We start from the raw sequence: 21433 nt of genomic DNA on the forward strand, positions 1-21433 counted from the left end.
CGATTTGTACAGCATGATTTTCTATTGTTCGAGGTTAGAGAAGAACATAACTAGCATTTTAGCAGAATGCCCTGTAGTTACATTGTGTCCATTAAATGAACTTTTTATTGCAGATTTTTCCTGAATTCAGATTTCACCATCTGCCATGATAGGATTCAAACTTGTGCCCCAGCATGTTATATGAAAAGTGAGGATGGCAGATGCTGGAGATTACAGTTGAGAGTATAGTGCTGGAAAAGCACAGCAGGTCAGGCAGCATCTGAGCTGCAGGAGAGTTGATGTTTCAAAGGCCCTTCATCAGGAATGTGAGCTGAAGGGGCGGTGAAATAAACGGGAGGGGAATGGGATGGGAGGGGGAGGAGGAGGAGGTGGGAAGATAGCTGAGAGTGTGATGGGTAGATGGAGGTGGGGGCAATGGCGATAGGTCAGAGGGGAAGGTAGAGCAGATAGATGGGAAGGAAGATGGACAAGTAGGACAGGTCACAAGGGTGGTGCTAAGTTGGAAGTTTGTAACTGGGATAAGGGGGAGTGGCAAATGAGGGAACTGGTGAAGTCCAGATTGATGTGATGGAGTGTCTCGAGGTGGAAGATGAGGTGTTCCTCTTCCAGGCATTGGGTGGTTAGGGAGAGGTGATGGAGGCGGCCCAGGACCTGCATGTCCTCAGCAGAGCGGGAAGGGGAGTTGAAGTGTTCAGCCATGGGGCGGTGGGGTTGGTTGGTGCACGTGCCCCAGAGATATTCTCTGAAGCGCTCTGCGAGTAGGTGTCTTGTCTCCCCAGTGTAGAGGAGACTGCATCGGGAGCAACAGTTGCAGTAAATGACGTGTGGAAGTGCAGGCGAACCTTTGATTGAAGTGGAAGGCTCCTTTGGGGCCTTGGATGGAGGTGAGGGGGAGGAAGTCTGAGTGCAGGCTTTGCAATTCTTGCGATGGCAGGGGAAGGTGCCGGAAGGGTTGGGTGGGTTTGTGGGCGGCATGGACCTGACGAGGGAGTCGCAGAGGGAATGGTCTTTATAGAAAATGGATAGGGGTGGGGAGAGAAATATATCTCTGGTGGTGGGGTCAGTTTGTAGATGACGGAAATGGCAGAAGATGATGGGATGTATCCGGAGGCTGGTAAGGTGGAAGGTAAGGACCAGGGGGTTCTTTCCTTGTTGCAGTTGGAGGGATGGGTTTAAGGGAAGAGGTGCAGAAAGTGGGTGAGACCCGTTAGAGGGCATCATCAACCATATGGGAAGGGAAATTGCGGTCTTTAATGAAGGAGGCCATCTGGTGTCTTCTGTGGTGGAACTGGTCATTCTGGGAACAGATACAGTGGCAAGTGGGAATAAGGGAGAGCATTTTTATAGGAGGCAGGGCGAGAGGAGGTGTAATCGAGGTAGCTGTGGGAGTTTGTGGGTTTGTAGAAGATGTCAGTGTTAAGTTGGTCACGGTTGATGGAGAGGTCCAGGAAGGGGAGGGTGGTGTCTGAGATGGTCCAGGTGAATTTAAGGTCAGTATGGAATGTGTTGGTGAAGTTAATGAACTGTTCAATCTCCTTGTGGGAGCACAAGGTGGCGCAAATGCAGTCATTAATGTAGTGGAGAAAAAGGTAGGGAATGGTGCCGGTGTAACCGTGGAAGATGGACTGTTCCAGATAACCGATAAAGAGACAGGCATAGCTGGGGCCTATGGCTACCCCTTTCACCTGGAGGAAGTGGGAGGATTCAAAAGAGACATTAACGAGGGTGTGGACCACTTCAGCCAAATGAATGAGAGTGTCACTGGAAGGATACTGGTGGTGATGTTGGGAGAGGAAGAATCAGAGAATGTGGAGGCCCTCATCATGGCAGATGGAGGTGTATAGGAACTCGGTGTTGGGGGCCAGGGAAACAAAAGTCTTGGAGGAGGTGGAGGTTGTGGGTGATGTCCTGATCGTATTTGGGGAGTTCCTACACCATGGGGGGATAGGACAATATTGAGGTATGTGGAGATGAGTTTGGTGGGGCAGGAGCAGGCTGAGACGATGGATCGGCCGGGGTAGTGAGGCTTATGGATCTTGGGTTGGAGGTAGAACTGGGCAGTGCAGGGTTCCTGAGCTATGAGGTTGGAAGCGGTGGGTGGGAGATCCCCTGAGGTGGTGAGGTTGTGTACAGTATTGGAGATGATGGTTTGGTGATGGGAAGTGAGTTTGTGGTCGAGGTGGGAGTGGAGGTGTCTTCAAGTTGGCGCCTGGTTTCAGCAGTGTAGAGGTCAGTGTGCCAAACTACCACTGCACCCCCTTTATCCGCTGGTTTGATGGGGAGGTTGGGATTGAAATGGAGGGCTGCACATTGCGAGGGTGAGAAGTTGGAGTGGGTGAGGGCAATTCTGTTGGCGGTATTCAGGTGAGTGGCGTGATCTCCGCCCCACCAACACCACCTATGCCTGTGCCACGCGTTCCGCCACTTCAGCCCCTTTTATTGCTGCTGCCGCTGCCGCAGCCACTTCTGCCCTCACTGACACCACTCACCTGAACACTGCCAACAACATTGCCACCCCACCTCCGCCAGTTCCAGACGAGCATCACTTCAGTAAATGACATCACCCTCCCATCCCTCTATTACCACACCCACTTCAGTTACAGCCTCCACCCCCACTCTCAGCTCCAGCCCTACCCCAGGTTCCAACTCCCGGTCCTGCTGAGTTTTTGCCATCCCTCCAGACCTCCCCCTCAGTGAGGCAGAATGATCAGGCCTCAGCAAAGGCCTCACCTTCTTCATCCCCCTCCTCTCCTGGATCAATGAATTCAACAAGTGTTGTGACATCGAACACATCTTCCGCTGCCTCTGCCTCTGAGCTTACTTTTTCTATCAAGACTCTCAACCGCCTTCCAAGGACCCCTTTGCCCGTCTCCAACACACTCCATGCTGGTCTGTTACCCAGCCTCGATCTCTTTATTTTCAACTGCCGCCTCAATCTGTCCATTCTCCTCCCATTTATCTCACCACTCCCTTGGCCCCATTTCTGACAAAGGACTTTTTTACGAAACATCGACTCTCCTGCTTCCTGCTGCTGCCTGATTTGCTGTGTCCCTCCACCACCACACTCCAGCCTGGAGTTCAAAGTTATTTATCCAATAGGATTACCATTATGCCACAGTTTTATTGTTTATTAATTTATTGGAGGAACAACTGTATCTAAAAGCTGGGAGGTTATGCTTCAGTTGTGCACAGAACAGTCTCCTTATTTAAGAAAGCATGTCAATACAGTAGAAGCAATTCAGAAAAATGTACTGGACTAATACCAGGAATAGGCAAGTTGTCGTACAAGAAAAGGTTGGACAGACTTGACTTGCATCTGCTCGAGTTTAGAAGAATAAGAGATTACTTAATTAAAGCTTTTAAGATCCTGAGGGAATGTAACCAGGTGCATGTGAAGAGGATTTTTCCACTTGTGGAAGAATCTAAAAACTGAAGGGGACACCCATTTTAAATAGAGATTTTTTTTCTCACTCAGGGTCATAAGCCTTTTGAAATTGGTCTTAAAAATACTGCCTTTTAAGTTTACAAAGATCGATATACTCTTGGCTCAGCAAGGGGCTGAAGCATTATCAGGTCAGATGGGAATGTGGATTTGATCTTACAATCAGATAAGTGATTACCCGATTGAACGGTGGAGCAGTCTCAAGAGAGGATGTTGTGAAACTTGAAAGGGTTCAGAAAAGATTTATAAGGATGTTGCCAGAGTTGGAGGATTTGAGCTACAGGGAGAGGCTGAACAGGCTGGGGCTGTTTTCCCTGGAGCATCGGAGACTGAGCGGTGACCTTTTAGAGGTTTATAAAATCATGAGGGGCATGGATAGAATAAACAGACAAGATCTATTCCCTGGGATGGGAGAGTCCAGAACTAGAGGGCATAGGTTTAGGGTGAGAGGGGAAAGATTAAAAAAAAAAGACTGAAAGGGCAACTTTTTCCATACAGTGTGTGGTATGTGTATGGAATGAGTTGCCAGAGGAAGTGGTGGAGGCTGGTACAATTGCAACATTTAAAAGGCATCTGGATGGGTATATGAATAGGAAGGGTTTGGAGGGAAATGGGCGGGATGCTGGCAGGTGGGACTCGACTAGGTTGGGATATCTGGTCGGCATGGATGAGTTGGACCGAAGGGTCTGTTTCCATGCTGTACATCTCTATGATAAACTGCCTCACTGTTGCTCCGAACTCTCAAGTACTCCTGAACGCTCTGCTGCCAATCACTAAAGACACTGAGAAACAATAAATTTTTAATTTGAAAGAAATTTTGCATCCTATTAGAAATGCTCCAGCCATTTTTTTTTGATACTCACAGTAACAATGCAGTAAGGCAGATTGTTTTTACAACCTGAACAGAGCAGCTCACACTCTGGCAACTGAAAAGCACAGTACGGACAAGGCGAAGTAAACTCTTCCACTTCTGATTGGTCAGGACGCCTGGTCAAAAACATTGCAAGGTTTATTTTCCATTGTAAACTTTTGTAACAAGTAAGTTTCTCTTCTGTTTTGAGCCCTCATATAAAGCCTCTTTACCCCACCTTAAAACCACTTCTCACTCAACTTTATCCATGACAATACCACACGAGATCTAACAATATATTACCTAATATGCTCACTAATATTTAAAGTTCTTTAGTGCTAATCACAGAAAATAATATCTTAAAGAACAAACCATGTAATGCACAATGGACTTCACCTTCATACATTGCCAGATTTCAATAACTTTTATGATTGTGTACACTTGTAATGGGCAAACAGACAAGGCTAACAAGCAAAAGTCTGAAACAGGCAGAAACTTGCAGATGATTTGTGGAAGTGACATATTTACAGCTTTACAGTAGGTGCATGTCACTTTTAGTTACTGACCAAAAATAGAGAGCCATGCACTGTGCAGTACAAAGAGGCTGGAAGAAGATCCTTTATGCTTGACCAATACATGATTTTACATTCATACCATTAGCACCTATCCAAACTTCTAGTTGGATCTGTAAATAATCATGCAAACAGTCTAATCCAGAAAAGTAGCCTCACTAATAACTTTGGTTCTAGTTCAACTTTGTTAGCAATGATGTGACCACTCAAGCCGGTAGGCATAAAAGGGCCAATCATTTGGTTTTAAGTAATGTATCTCCTTCAACCAAAATCACTAAAAGCATCAGTTGAAAACTGGGAACAAAATATTATTCTGCTGTTAAAGTGTAGATAAGAATGTTAAAGGCCAGACTGGTTTATTTTCAACATTTGATAGCACAGTTTGTAGTTCCCTAACCAGTTTGCTTGTCGATTTCAGCTTATAGTTTGACTGAGTCTATGGCAGGTAGTGAGACAATCAACAAGAGGGAAAAATCTACCAAATAGATGTTGCAACTCAAATCAAAGAGGGATTGTGGGTTGTCAGCAGCAGAAGATGTGTTCAAGCATAATCTGTAACCTCATTACACATCCCCACTCTACCATTACCACCAAGCTGGGATATCTCCATTATCTTTGCAACTCTAAGCTCTCATGCTGCTCAAATAGGAAACACTGAGTTATCTTTTTCAAGTTGGTGACCAGTGACAGGTAGGGTTCCACAGGGATTAGTCTGGGACTGAACTGTTTACAATCTATGTTATTGGCTTGAAGGAAGAAAGCGAACGTACTGTAGCCAAGTTTATGGATGACACAAAAATAGGTGGAATAGCAGATTGCGAGGGGCATACAAACAATTTAGAGAAACTAATAGGCTAAGTAAATTGGCAAAAAGTTGGCAAATTGTAAAGTTGTTCATTTTGGAAGGAAGAACAAATGAATGTTTTTATTTAAATGGAGAAAAACTGTAGAAAGCTGCAACACAAACAGACTTCGAGGTAGCTGTGCATGAAACACAGAAAGCTAGCACATTCCTGAAGGAAGGTTATACCCGAAACATTGACTTCTTCATCTCCTGATGCTGCATAGCTTGCTGTGTTCTTCCACTATCTGCAGGTTTTAGTCTCTAAGCACAAAAGGTGCAGCAGGAAATCAGGAAAACCAATGGAATGTTCACCCAAGGAATACAACAGATAAGGCAGATGAGCTTAGCGTCTGGATTATTACATGGAACTACGATGTGGTAGCCATTACAGAAACTTGGTTGAGAAAGGGCATGACTGACAGCTCAACTTTCAAAGGTTTAGATGTTTCAAGCATGATAGGGTGGGGGGTTGGGGGTGGGGGGTGCGGTTTGCATTTCTGATTAAACAGCATGTCACAGCTGCACTAACAGGAGGGCTCATCCAGTGAGGACATATGGGTAGAATTCAGGAATAAGAAAGGTGCAGTCACTATGATGCCGCTATTCTTTCGGCTTCCCAATTGTCAATGGGAGACAGATATGTAGACAGATCATGAAAAAATCTAAAAAAAAACAGGGTTGCCGTAGTGGGTGATTCTAACTTCCATTATATTTACTGGGATTCCCTTATTGCCAGGGGGTTAGATGTGCAGAATTTGTTAGGTGCATTCAGGAGGGTTTCTTAAAACAATATATAAATAGTACAATGAGGGAAGAGGCCATTCTAGATCTTGCATTGGGAAATAAATGGCCAGATGATCAAATTTTCAGTGGGCAAGTGTTTTGGGAACAGTGATCATAATTCCATAAGTTTTAATATAGTTATAGATAAGACTGATTTTCAGATGAGAGTGTTAAATTCGGGGAAGGCTAATTACAATAGTATTATGGAATGAACTGGAGAAATTAGATTGGTGGTGCTGTATGACAGTAAATCTACATTGGCCATGTGGGTGTCTTAAATGCCAGCTGATTGGTGTTCAGGACCAGCATGTTTCTGACAGGATGAAAGATGAAGAGCTTTTGCCTGAAACGTTGATTTTTCCTGCTCCTCGGATGCTGCCTGACCTGCTGTGCTTTTCCAGTACCACTCTAATCTAGACTCTGGTTTCCAGCATCTGCAGTCCTCACTTTTGCCCAGGATAAAAGCTAAGAATGGCAAGATTTGGGAAGCCTGGATGACAAGAGAAATCGAAAGTTGAGGCAAGGGAAGAGATTGCTGGGGCCTTGATGGAGATCTTTGTATTCTCTTCAGCCACAAATGAAGTCCTAGAAGGCTGGAGAATATCCAATATTTAAGAAAGGCAACTGAATAATCTAGGAAATTAGAGGCTGACGCGTCTCATATCAGTGGTAGGGAAATTGTTGGGGAAGATTCTTAGGGACAGGATTTACTTACATTTGGAAATAAGAGGACTTATTAAGGACAGTCAGCTTGGCTCTCTGCAGGGGAGGTCTTGCCTTTCAAATTTGAGTGTTTGAGGAAGTGACGAAGATGATTGATGAAGTTAGACAGTGGACATAGTGTATATTGACTTTACTAAAGGATTTGGCAAGGTTGCTCATGGTAGGCTAGACTATTAAGTCACATAGGATCCACAATTAGTTGGTAAATTGGATACATAATAGATTATTCATACAAGATAGATGATAGTTGTGGAGGGTTTTGGGTGAGGATTCTGGGTAATCCAAGATGGAGGATGGCAAAAATTGTTGCTGTAAGAGCTGCTCCTTTTTTGAAGTATTTTAGGTGTTGGAGGTGATTTCCTTGAATTCCATGAGCAATAATTACTATTATACACTGTTGCATTGTTTTGGAACTTCAGGGACAGAAAAAAAACAAAACAACGGTACTTTAAAAATGAGGAAATGAACAAGGTAGTGACACATGGTGGCAGAGAGAGAGAAATGCATTGCTGTCTGACAGAGCAGTGAATTTGCACGGCTACTGCATTTGCTGTTTGAGTTCAAGTATTTCTCGACATCAGAAAAATTAACAAACAGCAAAATTCACAGGTGACCTTGAAGGAACGTGTGTGGGAAAGCTCACAGCACAGGAGCACATAAATGCTTGACTTTTAAGTAAAGTGGTGAGTAGAGCAGATTATTTTTGGTTATGTTTTATTGAGATCTGTCTCTTGATTAAAATTTAAAAATATCAAACACAGGTACTAAGTTAGCCCAGACCAGGGTTTTTTAGAGCAGTAAGACGGTGCTATTTCCTGTAGATTGTTAAGGTGCAAAGATGGCCTTGAGTAGATTGATGTGCTCTTCCGGTCAGATATGGAAGATTAGGGAGAATTTCCATGTTACTGATGATTACATCTGCAGTAACTGTGTGGTTGCGAATCCTATCAGATGACATTGATCCGTTGGAGCGGCACTTTGAGCCAATGAGGAATTTACAGGAGCAAGGGGGTGTGATGGATGGCAGGTATAGGAAGGGAGAAAAACCATAAATACAGTCAGGTAGATGGGTTACTGCCAGGAAAGGTAGGAGAGGGAGGCAGGTAGTGCTATCCCCATCTCAAACAAGTATGTGGTTTTGGAAAAGGTAGGGGGTGATGGACTCTCAGGGGAATGTAGCACAACAGCCAAGTTTCTGGTACCGAGACTAGCTCTAATGTAACGAAGGGTATGTCAGGTTCCAAGTCTTAGAGGACACCCTAGTCGGAGGCACAGACAGACATTTCTGCTGCTGACAGCGAGAAATCAGAATGGTGTGTTATATCCCTGGTGCCAGGATCAAGGATATCTCAGAGAGAGTGCAGAATATTCTCAAAGAGGAGAGAGACCAGCAGGAGACTGTTGTGTACATTGGAACTAATGACATAGGAAGGGAAAAGGATGAGATTCCGAAGGGAGTATGTAGGAAGTTAGCAAGGAATTTAAAAAGGAGGTCCTTGAGAGTATAATATCTGGATTACTCACAGTGCTATGAGCTAATGACAGTAGGAATAGGAGGATAGAGCAGATGAGTATGTGGCTGAGATGGTGCAGGGGAGAAGGGTTCACATTTCTGGATCATTGGAATCTCTTCTGCAGTAGAAATGACTTGTACAAGAAGAACAGATTGCACCTGAAGTGGAAGGGGACTAACATACTGGCAGAGAGATTTGCTTGAGTGCTCGAGAGGATTTAAACCAGTAAGGTGGTGAGGTGGGACCCAGGGACATTATGAGGAAAGACATCACTCAGACTAGCACAGTCAGAAAAAGGAGCAAGTCAAAGAGTCAGGATAGGCAGGATCAAACCAGAGAATGAGGTAAATTAATCTGCATTTATTTCAATGCAAGGGGTCTAACAGGGAAGGCAGATGAACTCAGGGCATGGTTAGGAAATGGCACTGAGATATCACAGCAATTACAGAGATGTGGCTCAGGGATGGACAGGACTGGTAGCTTAATGTTCCAGGATACAAATGCTATAGGAAGGATAGAGAGGGGGGCAAGAGAGGAGGGGGAGTGGCATTTTTGATAAGGGATAGCATTACAGCTGTACTTAGGGAGGATATTCCTTGGAATATGTCAAGGGAAATTGTGGGTGGAATTGAAGAATAAGAAAGGGATGATTACCTTATCTGGATTGTACTATAGATTCCCCTAATAATCAGTGGGAAATTGAACAACAAAGTTGTAAGGAGATCTCAGTTGTCTCTAAGAATAATGGGGTGGTTATGGAAGGGGATTTTAACTTTCCAAACACAGACTGGGACTGCCATGGTGTGACGGGTTTAGACGGAGAGGAATTTGTTTAATGTGTACAAGAAAAGATTTTCCTAATTCAGTATGTGGATGTATGTACTAGAGAAGGTTCAAAACTTGACCTATTCTTGTGAAATAAGGCAGGGCAAGTGACTGAGGTGACAGTGAGGGAGCACTTTGGGGCCAGCGACCATAATTCTATTAGTTTTAAAACAGTGAGAGAAAAGGATAGACAGGGTCTACAAGTTGAAATTCAAAATTGGTGGAAGGCCAATTTTGACAGTATTATACAAGAACTTTCAAAAGTTGATTGGTGTGGATTTTCACAGGTAAAGGAATGGCTAGAAAATGGGAAGCATTCAAAAATGAGATAACAAGAGTCCAAGAGACAGTATGTTCCTGTTAGGGTGAAAAGAAAGGCTGGTAGATGTAGGGAATGCTGGATGACTAGAGAAATTGAGGTTTTGGTTAAGAAAAAGGAGGAAGCATATATCAGTTATAGACCAGCAGAGATCGAGTGAATCCTTAGAACAGTATAAAGGCAGTAGGAGAATGGTCCACGTAAATTTAAGGTCAGGGTGGAACACAATCACCAACACATTCCACCCTGACCTTAAATTTACCTGGACCATCTCTGACATCTCCCTCCCTTTCCTGGACCTCTCCATCTCCATTAATGACAACTGACTTGACACTGACATTTTTTTTTTACAAACCCACTGACTCCCACAGCTACCTGGATTACACCTCTTCCCACCCTATCTCCTGCAAAAATGCCATCCTGTATTCCCAATTCCTCCGCCTCTGCCGTATCTGTTCCCAGGAGGACCAGTTCCACCACAGAACAAACCAGATGGCCTTCTTCTTTAGAGACTGCAATTTCCCTTCCCACGTGGTAAAAATGCCCTCCAATGCATCTCGTCCACATCCCGCACCTCCACCCTCAGACCCTACCTCTCCAACCATAACAAGGACAGAAATCCCCTGGTGCTCACATTCCACTCTACCAACCTTTGCATAAACCAAATCATCCGACGACATTTCTGACACCTCCAAATGGACTCCATCAACAGGGATATATTTCCCTCCCCACCCCTTACCGCCTTCCGCAAATACCATTTCCTCCGTGACTACCTGGTCAGGTCCACGCCCCTCAACAACCCACCCTCCCGTCCTGGCAGCTTTCCCTGCCACCACAGGAATTGCAAAACCTGCGCCCACACCTCCTCCCTCACCTCCATCCAAGGCCCCAAAGGAGCCTTCCACATACATCAAAGTTTTACCTGCACATCCACCTGCACATTTATTGTATTCGTTGCTCCCGATGTGGTCTCCTCTACATTGGGGAGACTGGATGCCTCCTAGCAAAGCGCTTTAGAAACATCTCCAGGGCACCCACACCAATCAACCACACCGCCCTGTGGCCCAACTTTTCAACTCCCCCTCCCACTCAGCCGAGGACATGGAGGTCCTGGGCCTCCTTCACCGCTGCTCCCTCACCACCTGACGCCTGGAGGAAGAATGCCTCATCTTCTGCCTCGGAACACTTCAACCCCAGGGTATTAATGTGGACTTCACCAGTTTCCTCATTTCCCTTCCCCCATCTCACCCCAGCTCCAAACTTCCAGCTCAGCACTGTCCCCATGACTTGTCCTACCTGCCTATCTTCCTTTCTACCTATCCACTCTATCCTCCTCCCTAACCTATCACCTTCATCCCCACCCCCATTCACCTATTGTATTCTAAGCTACTTTCTCCCCAACCCCACCCTCCTCTCATTTATCTCTCCACCTTGCAGGCACTCTGTTTCTATTCCTGATGAAGGGCTTTTCCCCAAAAAGTCGATTTTCCTGTTCCTCGGATGCTGCCTCAAATGTTGTGCTTTTCCAGCACCACTCTAATCTAGAGTCTGGTTTCCAGCATCTGCGGTCCTTGTTTTTACCTACTGGGATAATGTGGGGGGAGGGGGAATGAGGAAGCTGTTGAAATTCACATTTATCCCATGTGGTTGCAAGGTTCCAAGATGGAATATGAGGTGTTCCTCCTCCAGGAGTTGGGTGGTAATGGTTTGGTGGTGAAGGCCCAGGACCTGCATATCCTTGACTGAGTGGGAGGGGGAGTTGAAGTGTTCAGCCATGGGGCGATGGTGTTGGTGGGTGTAGAAAAAAAGGTAAGTACTGGGTATCCTGTTCAGGTCCAAACTGGGTTGGTCTGAACGTGGTCAGGAGTCCATATGGATTCAGATGGTTCCGTAGGCAGGTACTGAGGAAGGACATGTGGCTGTGGTAGCGAGTCTGCTTGAGGACGTGGCTGAAGAGCTTCAGGGCAGAGGAGAGGACTTGGGGAGTACAGTGATGGTAAGCAGGTTAGCAAGATTAGATCACATGGAATAATAGGGAGAACTAGCCTTTTGGATACAGCAGTCAGAGGGGGATGGTGGAGGGTAGCCTTTCAGACAGGAGGCTTTTTGTAATTTATGCAAGTAATTTGAATGTGAACTTAGGAGGTGTAGTTAGTAAGGATGTGGATGACACCAAAACTTGATGTGTGGTGGACAGCAATGAAGGTTACCTCAGAGCATAATGGGATCTTGATCAGATGGGCTAATGAGCGGCAGATGAATTTTAATTTAGATAAATGTGAGGTACCGCATTTTGGAAATACAAATCAGGGCCGGACTTATATACTTAATGGCAAGGTCCTGACAGTGTTACTGGAAAAAGGGACATTGGAGTGCAGGTTCATATTTCCTTTGAAGTGTAGTCACAGGCAGATAGGGTAATGAAGAAGGCATTTAGTATGTTTTGCTTTATTGGCCTGATTAAATGAGTTGGGAGGTCATGTTGTGGCTGTAGGACATAGGTTAGGGCACTTTTGTAATATTGTGTGCAGTTCTGGTCTCCCTCATATCGGAAGGGTGTTGTGAAACTTGAAAGGGTTTGGAAAAGATTTACAAAGATGTTGCCAGGGTTGGAGTGTTTGAGCGATAGGGAGCAGCTGAATAGGCTGGGGTCGTTTTCCCTGGAGCACTGGAGGCTGAGGGGCATTGTTAGGGTAAATAGACAAGGTCTTTTCCTTAGGGTAGGGGAGTCCAGAACTGGGTGAGAGGGGAAAGATTTACAAGGGACCTAAGGGGCAACCTTTTTGCACACAGGGTGGTGTTTGAATAGAATGAGTAACCAGAGGAAGTGGTCAAGGCTGGTACAATTACAACATTTAAAAGACACCTAGATGGGTACATGAATAGGAAGGGTTTAGAGGGATATGGGCCAAGTCCTGGCAAATGGGACTAGATTAATTTAGACTATCCTGTTGGCATGGACGAGTTGGACTGACGGGTCTGTTTCCGTGCTGTACAATGACTCTAATCCTCTCTAGGGTCTAACTAACTGGGGGTCTGTGACCTTTGATATTCCATAAGGATCAGTGCTGGGACCTCTGTTGTCTGTCATTTACATAAAGGATTTGGTTGAAAATGACTGTTCTGATTAGCAGGCTTTTAGATGACATGTAGATTGTTGGAGTTATGGATAGTGAGGAAGGTTGTCAAAGGATACAACAGGATCTATATCAGCTGGAAAGTTATGCTGCAAAATGGCAGGTGGAGTTTAATCTGAATGAGTATGAGGTGATGCATTCTGGGAGGTCAAACGCAACAGGAAACAATACAGTAATTGGTAGCACCCTGAGAAGCATTGATATACAGATGGATCTTTAGGTGCAAGTCGATAGTTCCTTGAAAGTGGCAATCCTAATGGACAAGGTATTGAAAAAGGCATACAGCGTGCTTGCCTTCATCATTCTGGGAACTGAGTATAAAAGTTGGCAAATCATTTTGCAGCTGTGTAAGAATTTGCTCAGGTCACATTTGGAATATACTGTGCAGTTCTGGCCCCACATGAAAGGGAGGATGTGGAGATTTTGAAGAGGATGCAAAAGAGGCTGACCAGGATGTGGCCTGGATTGGAGTGTTATAGGTATGAGGAGAGGTTGGACAAACTGATTATTCTCAACAGAGGCTGAGGGGTGACCTGACAAAGTATACAAATTATGAGAGGCATGGATTGGGTGGATAGAGTCTTTTTCTCAGGGTGAAAATGTCAAAGACCACGGGGCATAGGTTTAAAGGAAAGGTGTGAGGCAAGTTTTTTTTTAAACACAAGGTGATAGGTACCTGGAACACACTGCCAGGAAAAGTGATAGAAGCAGATACAACAGCAATGTTTAAGAGCCTTTTAGACTGGCATATGAACAGGCAGAGAATAGAGAAATACAGACCAGGTGCAGCCAGGTGGATTAGTTTAGAAGGGCATCATTGCTGCAGACATGGTGAACAAAGAGTCTGTCCTGAGCTATACTGTTCTATAATTGAGAAAGAGAGCAATGTCAGATTATTTAAATAATAATCATTAAACATTTCTCCTTACCATATTAAAAATATTGAAAATTGGAGGAAGTATGCTGTCTGGTTAACAGTAAAGCATTATCCAATTGGGTAATGAATGCTGTTGCTATCTAACAGGCAGATGAAGGCAGTGCATCACAAGGATGGAGGTGTTCGTCAACGCACGCATGACTGGAGTATAGGGCAATAAATCTCCAAGAACAGATTTAATCATAGTTGGAAATCTTAGTAAGATTACACTTGTCTATTTAGACTAATGTAATACTCAGTGTGTTTTGCCTTATTTAGGAGTGATTGTTTTTAATTTGGCATGTTAAATAAGATGCAATATACTAATGGCCACAACCACAGTTATGTGAAAACTTCTGAAGATTTTCAAAGTTGACACTTTGAAGCCAATGCTTACCTAACCATAGCTTCTATCTTTTTCTTGTACTTTGGATCAATATTGTTTCTGTATTCCGGTCTCATCAGCATAGCAGCAAAACTAAAGGCAGAATTCCTTAACCCTGCTCGGTGACATTCAATTACTGTTGACGTTAGAATGGGCACAATGTCTGAAAAAAAAATGCAAGTATAAGAAATAAACAACCTTAGCAGCAAATGAAACAGAAGCTGTTATAGCTGCTTTATGATTATGATGCTGCAACAGTTTTCCAATTCCATAAATTTATTATAACAATCAAAATCTATAAACAGATGAGGTTAAAAACTGAGAGCGATTGATGTTTTATCCTTAATCTGGTTCCATGTATCTGGAAGTTGCCAGATTGAAGTTGTCTTTGAATTCAAAATGTTAAAACTAGGATGATTCATGATGTCATGCAGAAATATCATGCAATCTGAGTTCTGTTTTGTGAAATGTTACTTAACACTTTATCCAGGGTGTTTGTGGCTGAGTGAATGGATGAAATGACCATGTACACTAGTTACACCATGGTATGATTAATTGATCTTTCCCTCATAGCTATATATTGAGGTACTGGCACTTCTAGTCAAATGGTTATCAGATTGAGTTCAAAAGTCCAGGTAGATATTCCAATATAATACTGCGGGAGTGCTACACTCTTGGATGTTATGCCTTTTAGGCATTTACACTAAATTAAGGTTTCATCTGCTCTATAAGATGGATGTTACTTTGAGGTGCAGGGCCATTACATTTGGTGCCGGGGCCATTACTTATTCCTGAAGAAGGGCTCATGCCCAAAACGTCGAATCTCCTGCTCCTTGGATGCTGCCTGACCTGCTCTGCTTTTCCAACAACACATTTTCAGCTCTGATCTCCAGCATCTGCAGTCCTCACTTTCTCCATTATTTATTCCTCAATCAACATCACAGAAACAGATTATCTGGTCATAATGACTGCAAGCAGTTTGCTGTGTGCAAACTGACTGCTGCATATTCTTCAGTGCAACAATGTCCATTTTGGGAGGGGTGGGGTGGGGAAAGGAGGGTGGTGCACAGTGGTCGTGCTCCTACATCTGAGCCATGAAGCTTAGATTCAAGTCCCACCTGCTCCAGAAGTGTCTAATAACATGTCTGACCAGGGAGATGAGAAAATTTCTAATGGTGGCTATAAATCAACAGGTTTTCATCGGATGTAAAGTACCTTGGGAGGTATGGAAGTCATGAAAGGCATTGTAGAAATTACAAATTGTATTTCTTTTATGGTTACAAGATGCTGAAGGAATGAAAAATTGGGTGTTCTCTTACTTTAGTGGGCATTTTAGAATATGTCCAGACTCTAAGCATTTCCTTGTGGAATATTAACCAATGTCCAGGTGTATTTTTTAATAGTATACAAAAGGTCTGAAGATGATACAGGAAAACAAGATTTTTTAAATTTATGGCTTAGAGATTGATTTTCTGAAGGAATTTGTTTGATGTTGGAAATTTTGAGCCACACCTAGTTGATGTAACTAAGAGGCATAAAGTGCCTAGTCACTAATTGCATAAAATGCCTTTCACACATGGTCATCCTAGAATGAATAAGCACATGAAACAAAGCAAAATACGTAGTTGAGTATCAATCCAGATTTATATGAGGGAATCTCTGTTGTTTTCTTTAAAATTTACCACGATGAAAATGTTGACTTCACTAGAAAAGTAACTGGTCCTAGATTCTCCCAAACATTGGCATTCTAATGAAGTTAAAATCAAAGAAATGGTGTAAATGGCTGAAATAAAATGCCTAAATGTTCCTATAATCTTAGCAGCACAGAACAGGCCACTAAGCCTCAGAGTCCATGGATATCTGTAAAGTTTTTGCAAAAATAATTTGATTCAATGAAAGCTCCAATTGATTAGAAAATAGCTAATATACCTCATTATATTCAAAAAGGGAAGGATGCAGAAATCAGGACTACAGGCCAATTAGCTTAACTTCTGTCATAGGAAAAATGACAGAAGCTATTATTAAAGGCGCTATAATCGGGAACTTGGATAAGTTCAAGCTAAAAATGTGTTGCTGGTTAAAGCACAGCAGGTTAGGCAGCATCCAAGGAACAGGAAATTCGACGTTTCAGGCCAGAGCCCTTCATCAGGAATGATGAAGTTCAAGCTAAGCAGACATAGCCAACATTGCTTTGTTAAAGGAAAATCATCTTTAACTAATTTATTGGCGTTCTTTGAAAATGTTCTGTACTTAGATCTTCAGATGGCATTTCATTAGGTGCGACAAACAGTATTGTTGAAAGTAAAATCTCATGATGTTGGATTTCATGTACAGGCATGGATAGAAGATTGGATAAGAGGAAACATGGGGTAGGAATAAATGGGTCTTTTTCAGGTGGCAAGACGTTACAAGTGTTGTAATTAGTGCTGGGTCTAAACTCTTTACAGTTAATTTAAATGATTTGGATGAAGCAACCAAAGATATGGCAGATCAATTTGCTAATGAGACAAAGACAGGTGAGCTGTGAAGAGGATATAAGAAGTTTACAAAGGAAGAGATGAATGGGCAAAGATCTGACAAATGGAGTATAATGAGAGAATGTATGGAAGTGTGTATTTTGGCAAGAAGAATAAAAGTGAAACATATTACCTTAATAGAAGTTGCAGAGAAATCTGGATCACAGAAGGTTAGTAAGTAGATTCAGCAAGTAATCAGGAAAACTAATAGAATATTATGTTTTATTGTGAGGAAAAAATGAATGCAAGAGTAAGGAGTTACAATTTAATTATATGGGGCATTGGTGAGACCACAGCGAGAGTATGGCATGCAGTACTGATCACGGTACTTACTGAAAGACGTTCATCCTTGGAAGCAGTTCAGTGAAGTTTTTATCTTCACTCGTGGGACATGGGTGTTACTGGCTGGGCTGGCATTTATTGCCCATTTCTAGTTGCCATTGAGAAGATGGCAGTGAGCTGCTATTTGAACAGCCGCACTCCATGCACTGTAGGTACACCCACAATGCCATTAGGGAGGGAATTTCAGGATTTTGACATTTAAATCTTTTTCAAGCAGAGATGGGTAGATTATTAGTTACCGAGAGGATGGAAGATTATCTGCGGTATGCAAGAACGCTTGGTTGAGCTTATAATTAGATCAGTCATTATCTTATCGAATAGCACAGGAGGTTCAAAGTGCCTAACGGCCTAACGTTGTTCCTAGTGTTGTTCGTAAAGCAGTCCAATCAGATCCATTCTTTCTCTTTAATTCCCTTTGAAATGATTATAAATATTTGGTTCTATGTCATTATCATTCACTGTGTAAAAACGTTCTCTTACATTCTTCCAGCATCTCATGTTCAACATCTTAAATCTATGTCCCTTGGTCCTTGTACCACGTGTTAACAGAACAGCTTTTCTTTGTCAACTTTATTGAAACCTGTTAAGGTTCTGTCATTTTTATGCAATCCCTTTACCTAAAATTCTTCACATCTGAAACCTTCATAGTAAATCTCCACTGCATCCTCTTCTGTGGTGCCAGAACTGGGCAAAATATTCTAATAATGGCCTAATCATAGCTTTAACCACTGCTTCATTCAACTTCTTTCTACTTTTGTACTCAATACCTCTACTTATGTAGCCTAAGATTCCACAAATTCCACATGCTTTGTTAACTGAACTCTCAGCATGTTCTGAAACCTTCAAGATCTGTCCACATGAACCCCCAAACTCCTTTGTCCCTGTATGCTTTTTAGAACTGTGCTATGTAGTGTACATTGTCTTTCTACATTTCTCTGCCAAAGCACACCACCTCACACTCTTCTGTATTAAATTCCATTTTCCACCTGCCTGCTCATTCTATTAGCCCCTGTCCATGACCTGTTACATTCAATTGGTATAATTCTGTCAATCACATCTCCAAAAATTGGAATCATCAGCAAATTTTACTATAATTTTCAAAATCCAACTAATTGCTTAGACCATCTAGAAGGACAAGGACAGCAGATAAATGGGAACATGACCATTTGCAAGTTCTCCTCCAACCCACCACTATTGATTTGTAAATATATTGCTGTTTCATTACTGTCACTGGGTCAAAATCCTGGCCTTCCCTAATAGCATAGTTGGTGTCCCTACAGCACATGGACTGCAGCAATTCAAGAGGACAGTTCACCTTCAAGGGCAATTAGGAATGGGAAGTAAATGCTGGCCCTGTCAGCGATATCTATGTCTCACCAGTAAATAAAACAAAAACATAAGCAACAGTGGTCCTCGCATTGTATTTTGGTGAACACCGTTGCCAACCAACCTTCAGTCATTTTCTTCACCAAACCAATTTTGACCCTTCTATCCCATGAACCTCAATTCTGTTAACCAGCACTTTATGCAGTACTTTGTCATAGGCTTTCTAAAATTCATGTGAAAGCCATAAGATTTCATTTTATTGAGGATATATGCCTTATTGTACTGCAACTGAAAATCATACAATTTAGCCTACCCTCAGCATAATATTAACAATTTGTAATAATGAAAGATTTGGACTTCAATTAAAAATTACAAGTTGTGGCATGTGACTGTTCCTTTTTAATTCACACGTGACACTTACGAGATGGAAACTTGCTGATGTTATTTGCAACTCGGATGAGCATTCTTGCTCCTTTCATGTGGTCTCCACGCTTTACATGAGTCTACAAAGAGGAAATAAAGCTTCAATTAAGAAAGGAATAGAAATGATAACTTATATTGAGATAGCACCTTTAATGTAATTAAATATCCCAAGGTGCTTCACTACAGAGGTATATGATAATAAGTTACATAAAATATCAAATCAGAGAAGGAGTAGGATTTGATGGTCTTCAGTCGGCCTAGCACTATATCCCTTCTCTATGGCACCTTTCTGTGCAACAGTAGATGACATAATTCTTGAACATCAAGAAGTTAGGAGATGAAAAGACTTGGCTCAAAAACTTCTTCCAAGTGAAAGTATCATCATCTTTGGTGACAATAATACTGAACAAGTTAGATCCTTGAGTGAAATCTTCTTTGATAGACAATAAATTTTATTTTTGTAATTTAGTTACCAATTGGTCAGGCACTGAACACATTCACAAGATGCTGCCAATGTACTTTTAACAATAAAAGGTTTATTACACAAAAGAAAAATAAAATAAAGCTATTGTATAAAAAGAGAAAGATGTTATTGTTTTTATATTAAAAAATTCAACCATTTTCCCCAGCAATATCCTTTACAGACATTCAACCCTGGTTCAGTAGCACTCCTATCTTCACTCTTTTTAATTTCTTATTCATCTGAAGGGATCGCAAGCATTTTTGTTCAGCAGCTTTCTGCACATTCACCAGATGTAATGCTCTCTCTTCCTGAGACAGTCACAAATTAACTCACTAAACTCTAAGAAAGCTCAGGGTTTTTTTCAAACTTCTCTTTTGGGACTGCTAAAATAGCTTAAGGTTTCGTTTTGGCTATGGTGACCTAATGATAACCAAAACTAAACTGGCCCTCTGTCATGCATCTTTTCTTCTGAACTGAACCTTCTTCTGGCCTCTTTTTCTGGAGAGTGTAAAAGAAGATTCTGTAGATCGGCAGAAGAAAAGTTTAGCAATTATCTCAACAGATAGCTTATTTAATAATTTAGCAAAAGTCATAAAATTTCTTGGAAATTACGTTTTTATTCATCACTGAAAAGAGGTTTCTGACACTTACTCCTCATCTTCCCAGAAACAAATAAACAAAAATCTCTTTACCTCTACTTTAGAATTCATGTTTCCTAAGAATAATAACATATTATGAACTTTATCCTGACATTTCTCATGGCATTGTCAAGCATTGAAAATCATGTCTGTAATTCCACGTTTTGGTTGGAAGCTACACTGGCTATCTGGAAGGATTTCCTCTGAGACTGGGAGAAAGTGTCTCGTGAGAGCTCAGGCAATGATTTTCCCAGGGATGGAGAGCAAGGAGATTCCCACAGTTTACTTGTTTCTTTACTTGAAGATGGCGGCAATGACAGCATTCTTGAAATCAGCAAAGATTGCTTAGTCCCAGGTTTTCAGGAACAGTTGATAGAGATGACAGGTAAGCTCTGCTCCATGTTTGAAAATCTCTGCTGGAATCCCATCTGCTCCTGCAACCTTACTATTCATGATTTGCTTAATGATGGCTTCATCTTCTGCTACACTAGGTTGGAGTCCAAGATCTTCCTTGGTGGAGAATGGGGGGATTTCATCAAACATGTCCTTACCTATGATTATATTGCTGTTTTAAGTTCTTTGAAGTGTTCTGTCCAACAAAAACTGATGTCTTATCTATCAGGGAGACCAAACGCGAACTGGGTGACAGCTTTTGGAACATCTTCATAGAGCCCATAAGCATCACTTTGAGCTTGTCATTTTAGCAAATTATCAGACTCCTTGATTGATGTGTAATACTGGATGAGCAGAAATTTTATTTGATTAAGTATTAGGAAGCCATTATCAGTCGCCACCTTGCTGATTTCTGTCCATAGTCTGCTACTGTTCTAATGAATTTCAACACTAGCTGGAGGAACAGAACCTTATCATTTGACTTGCCACTTCAGAGTCTTTTGGACTCAACACTACATTCAGTAGATTTTGATCACAGATCTAAGTTTGTCTTGTTCCCCACTTAAAAATAGTTTTTTTTTCTTTACTGTTGGTCTTCTTTTGGTTTCCTACTTTATCCCTTTACATTATATTTAGATTTTTTTTGTGGTTAGACACACACCATTTGGCCAAACCATTGTTTCTTTACTATGTCCAGTACCACTCTCTGCTGTCATCATTTAACCTTGCACAGGAACTTGTACATCTACCCACCTTTTCCACTGGTTCAAAGGTTCTTACATTTTTGTCTTTCATCAGTTCTGATTAAAGGTTATTGTCCAGAAATGCGAATTCTGTTTCTCTCCACAAGTGCTGCTTGGCCTGCTGAGACTTTTCAACATATTTTATTCTTCTAGTACATTTTAAGAGGGCAAGTAAGGAAGTGAGACAGGAGTTGTGGGAAGAATATCCCAAGGCTGCTGAAAACTTGGACTCTAATGGCGAACAGTTAAATTTTTGGATGCACAATAGGTCTAATTTGA

At 42.2% G+C, this 21433-nt stretch overlaps 1 protein-coding gene across 3 annotated transcripts in view; it reads right to left on the bottom strand.

Moving 5' to 3' along the window:
- The window catches only part of wdr19 (WD repeat domain 19), a 166918-nt gene that overhangs the window by 8603 nt on the left and 136882 nt on the right, over positions 1–21433 (bottom strand). For all 3 annotated transcript variants that reach the window (XM_060824819.1, XM_060824812.1, XM_060824829.1), the window contains 3 exons: positions 18916–18997; positions 14323–14473; positions 4306–4429 (listed from right to left, as the gene is read on the bottom strand). In XM_060824819.1, coding sequence (XP_060680802.1) covers positions 4306–4429; positions 14323–14473; positions 18916–18997 — 357 coding nt within the window. The remainder of the gene's footprint in view (positions 1–4305; positions 4430–14322; positions 14474–18915; positions 18998–21433) is intronic.

The sequence above is a fragment of the Hemiscyllium ocellatum genome, chromosome 1 (assembly GCF_020745735.1).
Source record: "Hemiscyllium ocellatum isolate sHemOce1 chromosome 1, sHemOce1.pat.X.cur, whole genome shotgun sequence".
Taxonomy (NCBI): domain Eukaryota; kingdom Metazoa; phylum Chordata; class Chondrichthyes; order Orectolobiformes; family Hemiscylliidae; genus Hemiscyllium; species Hemiscyllium ocellatum.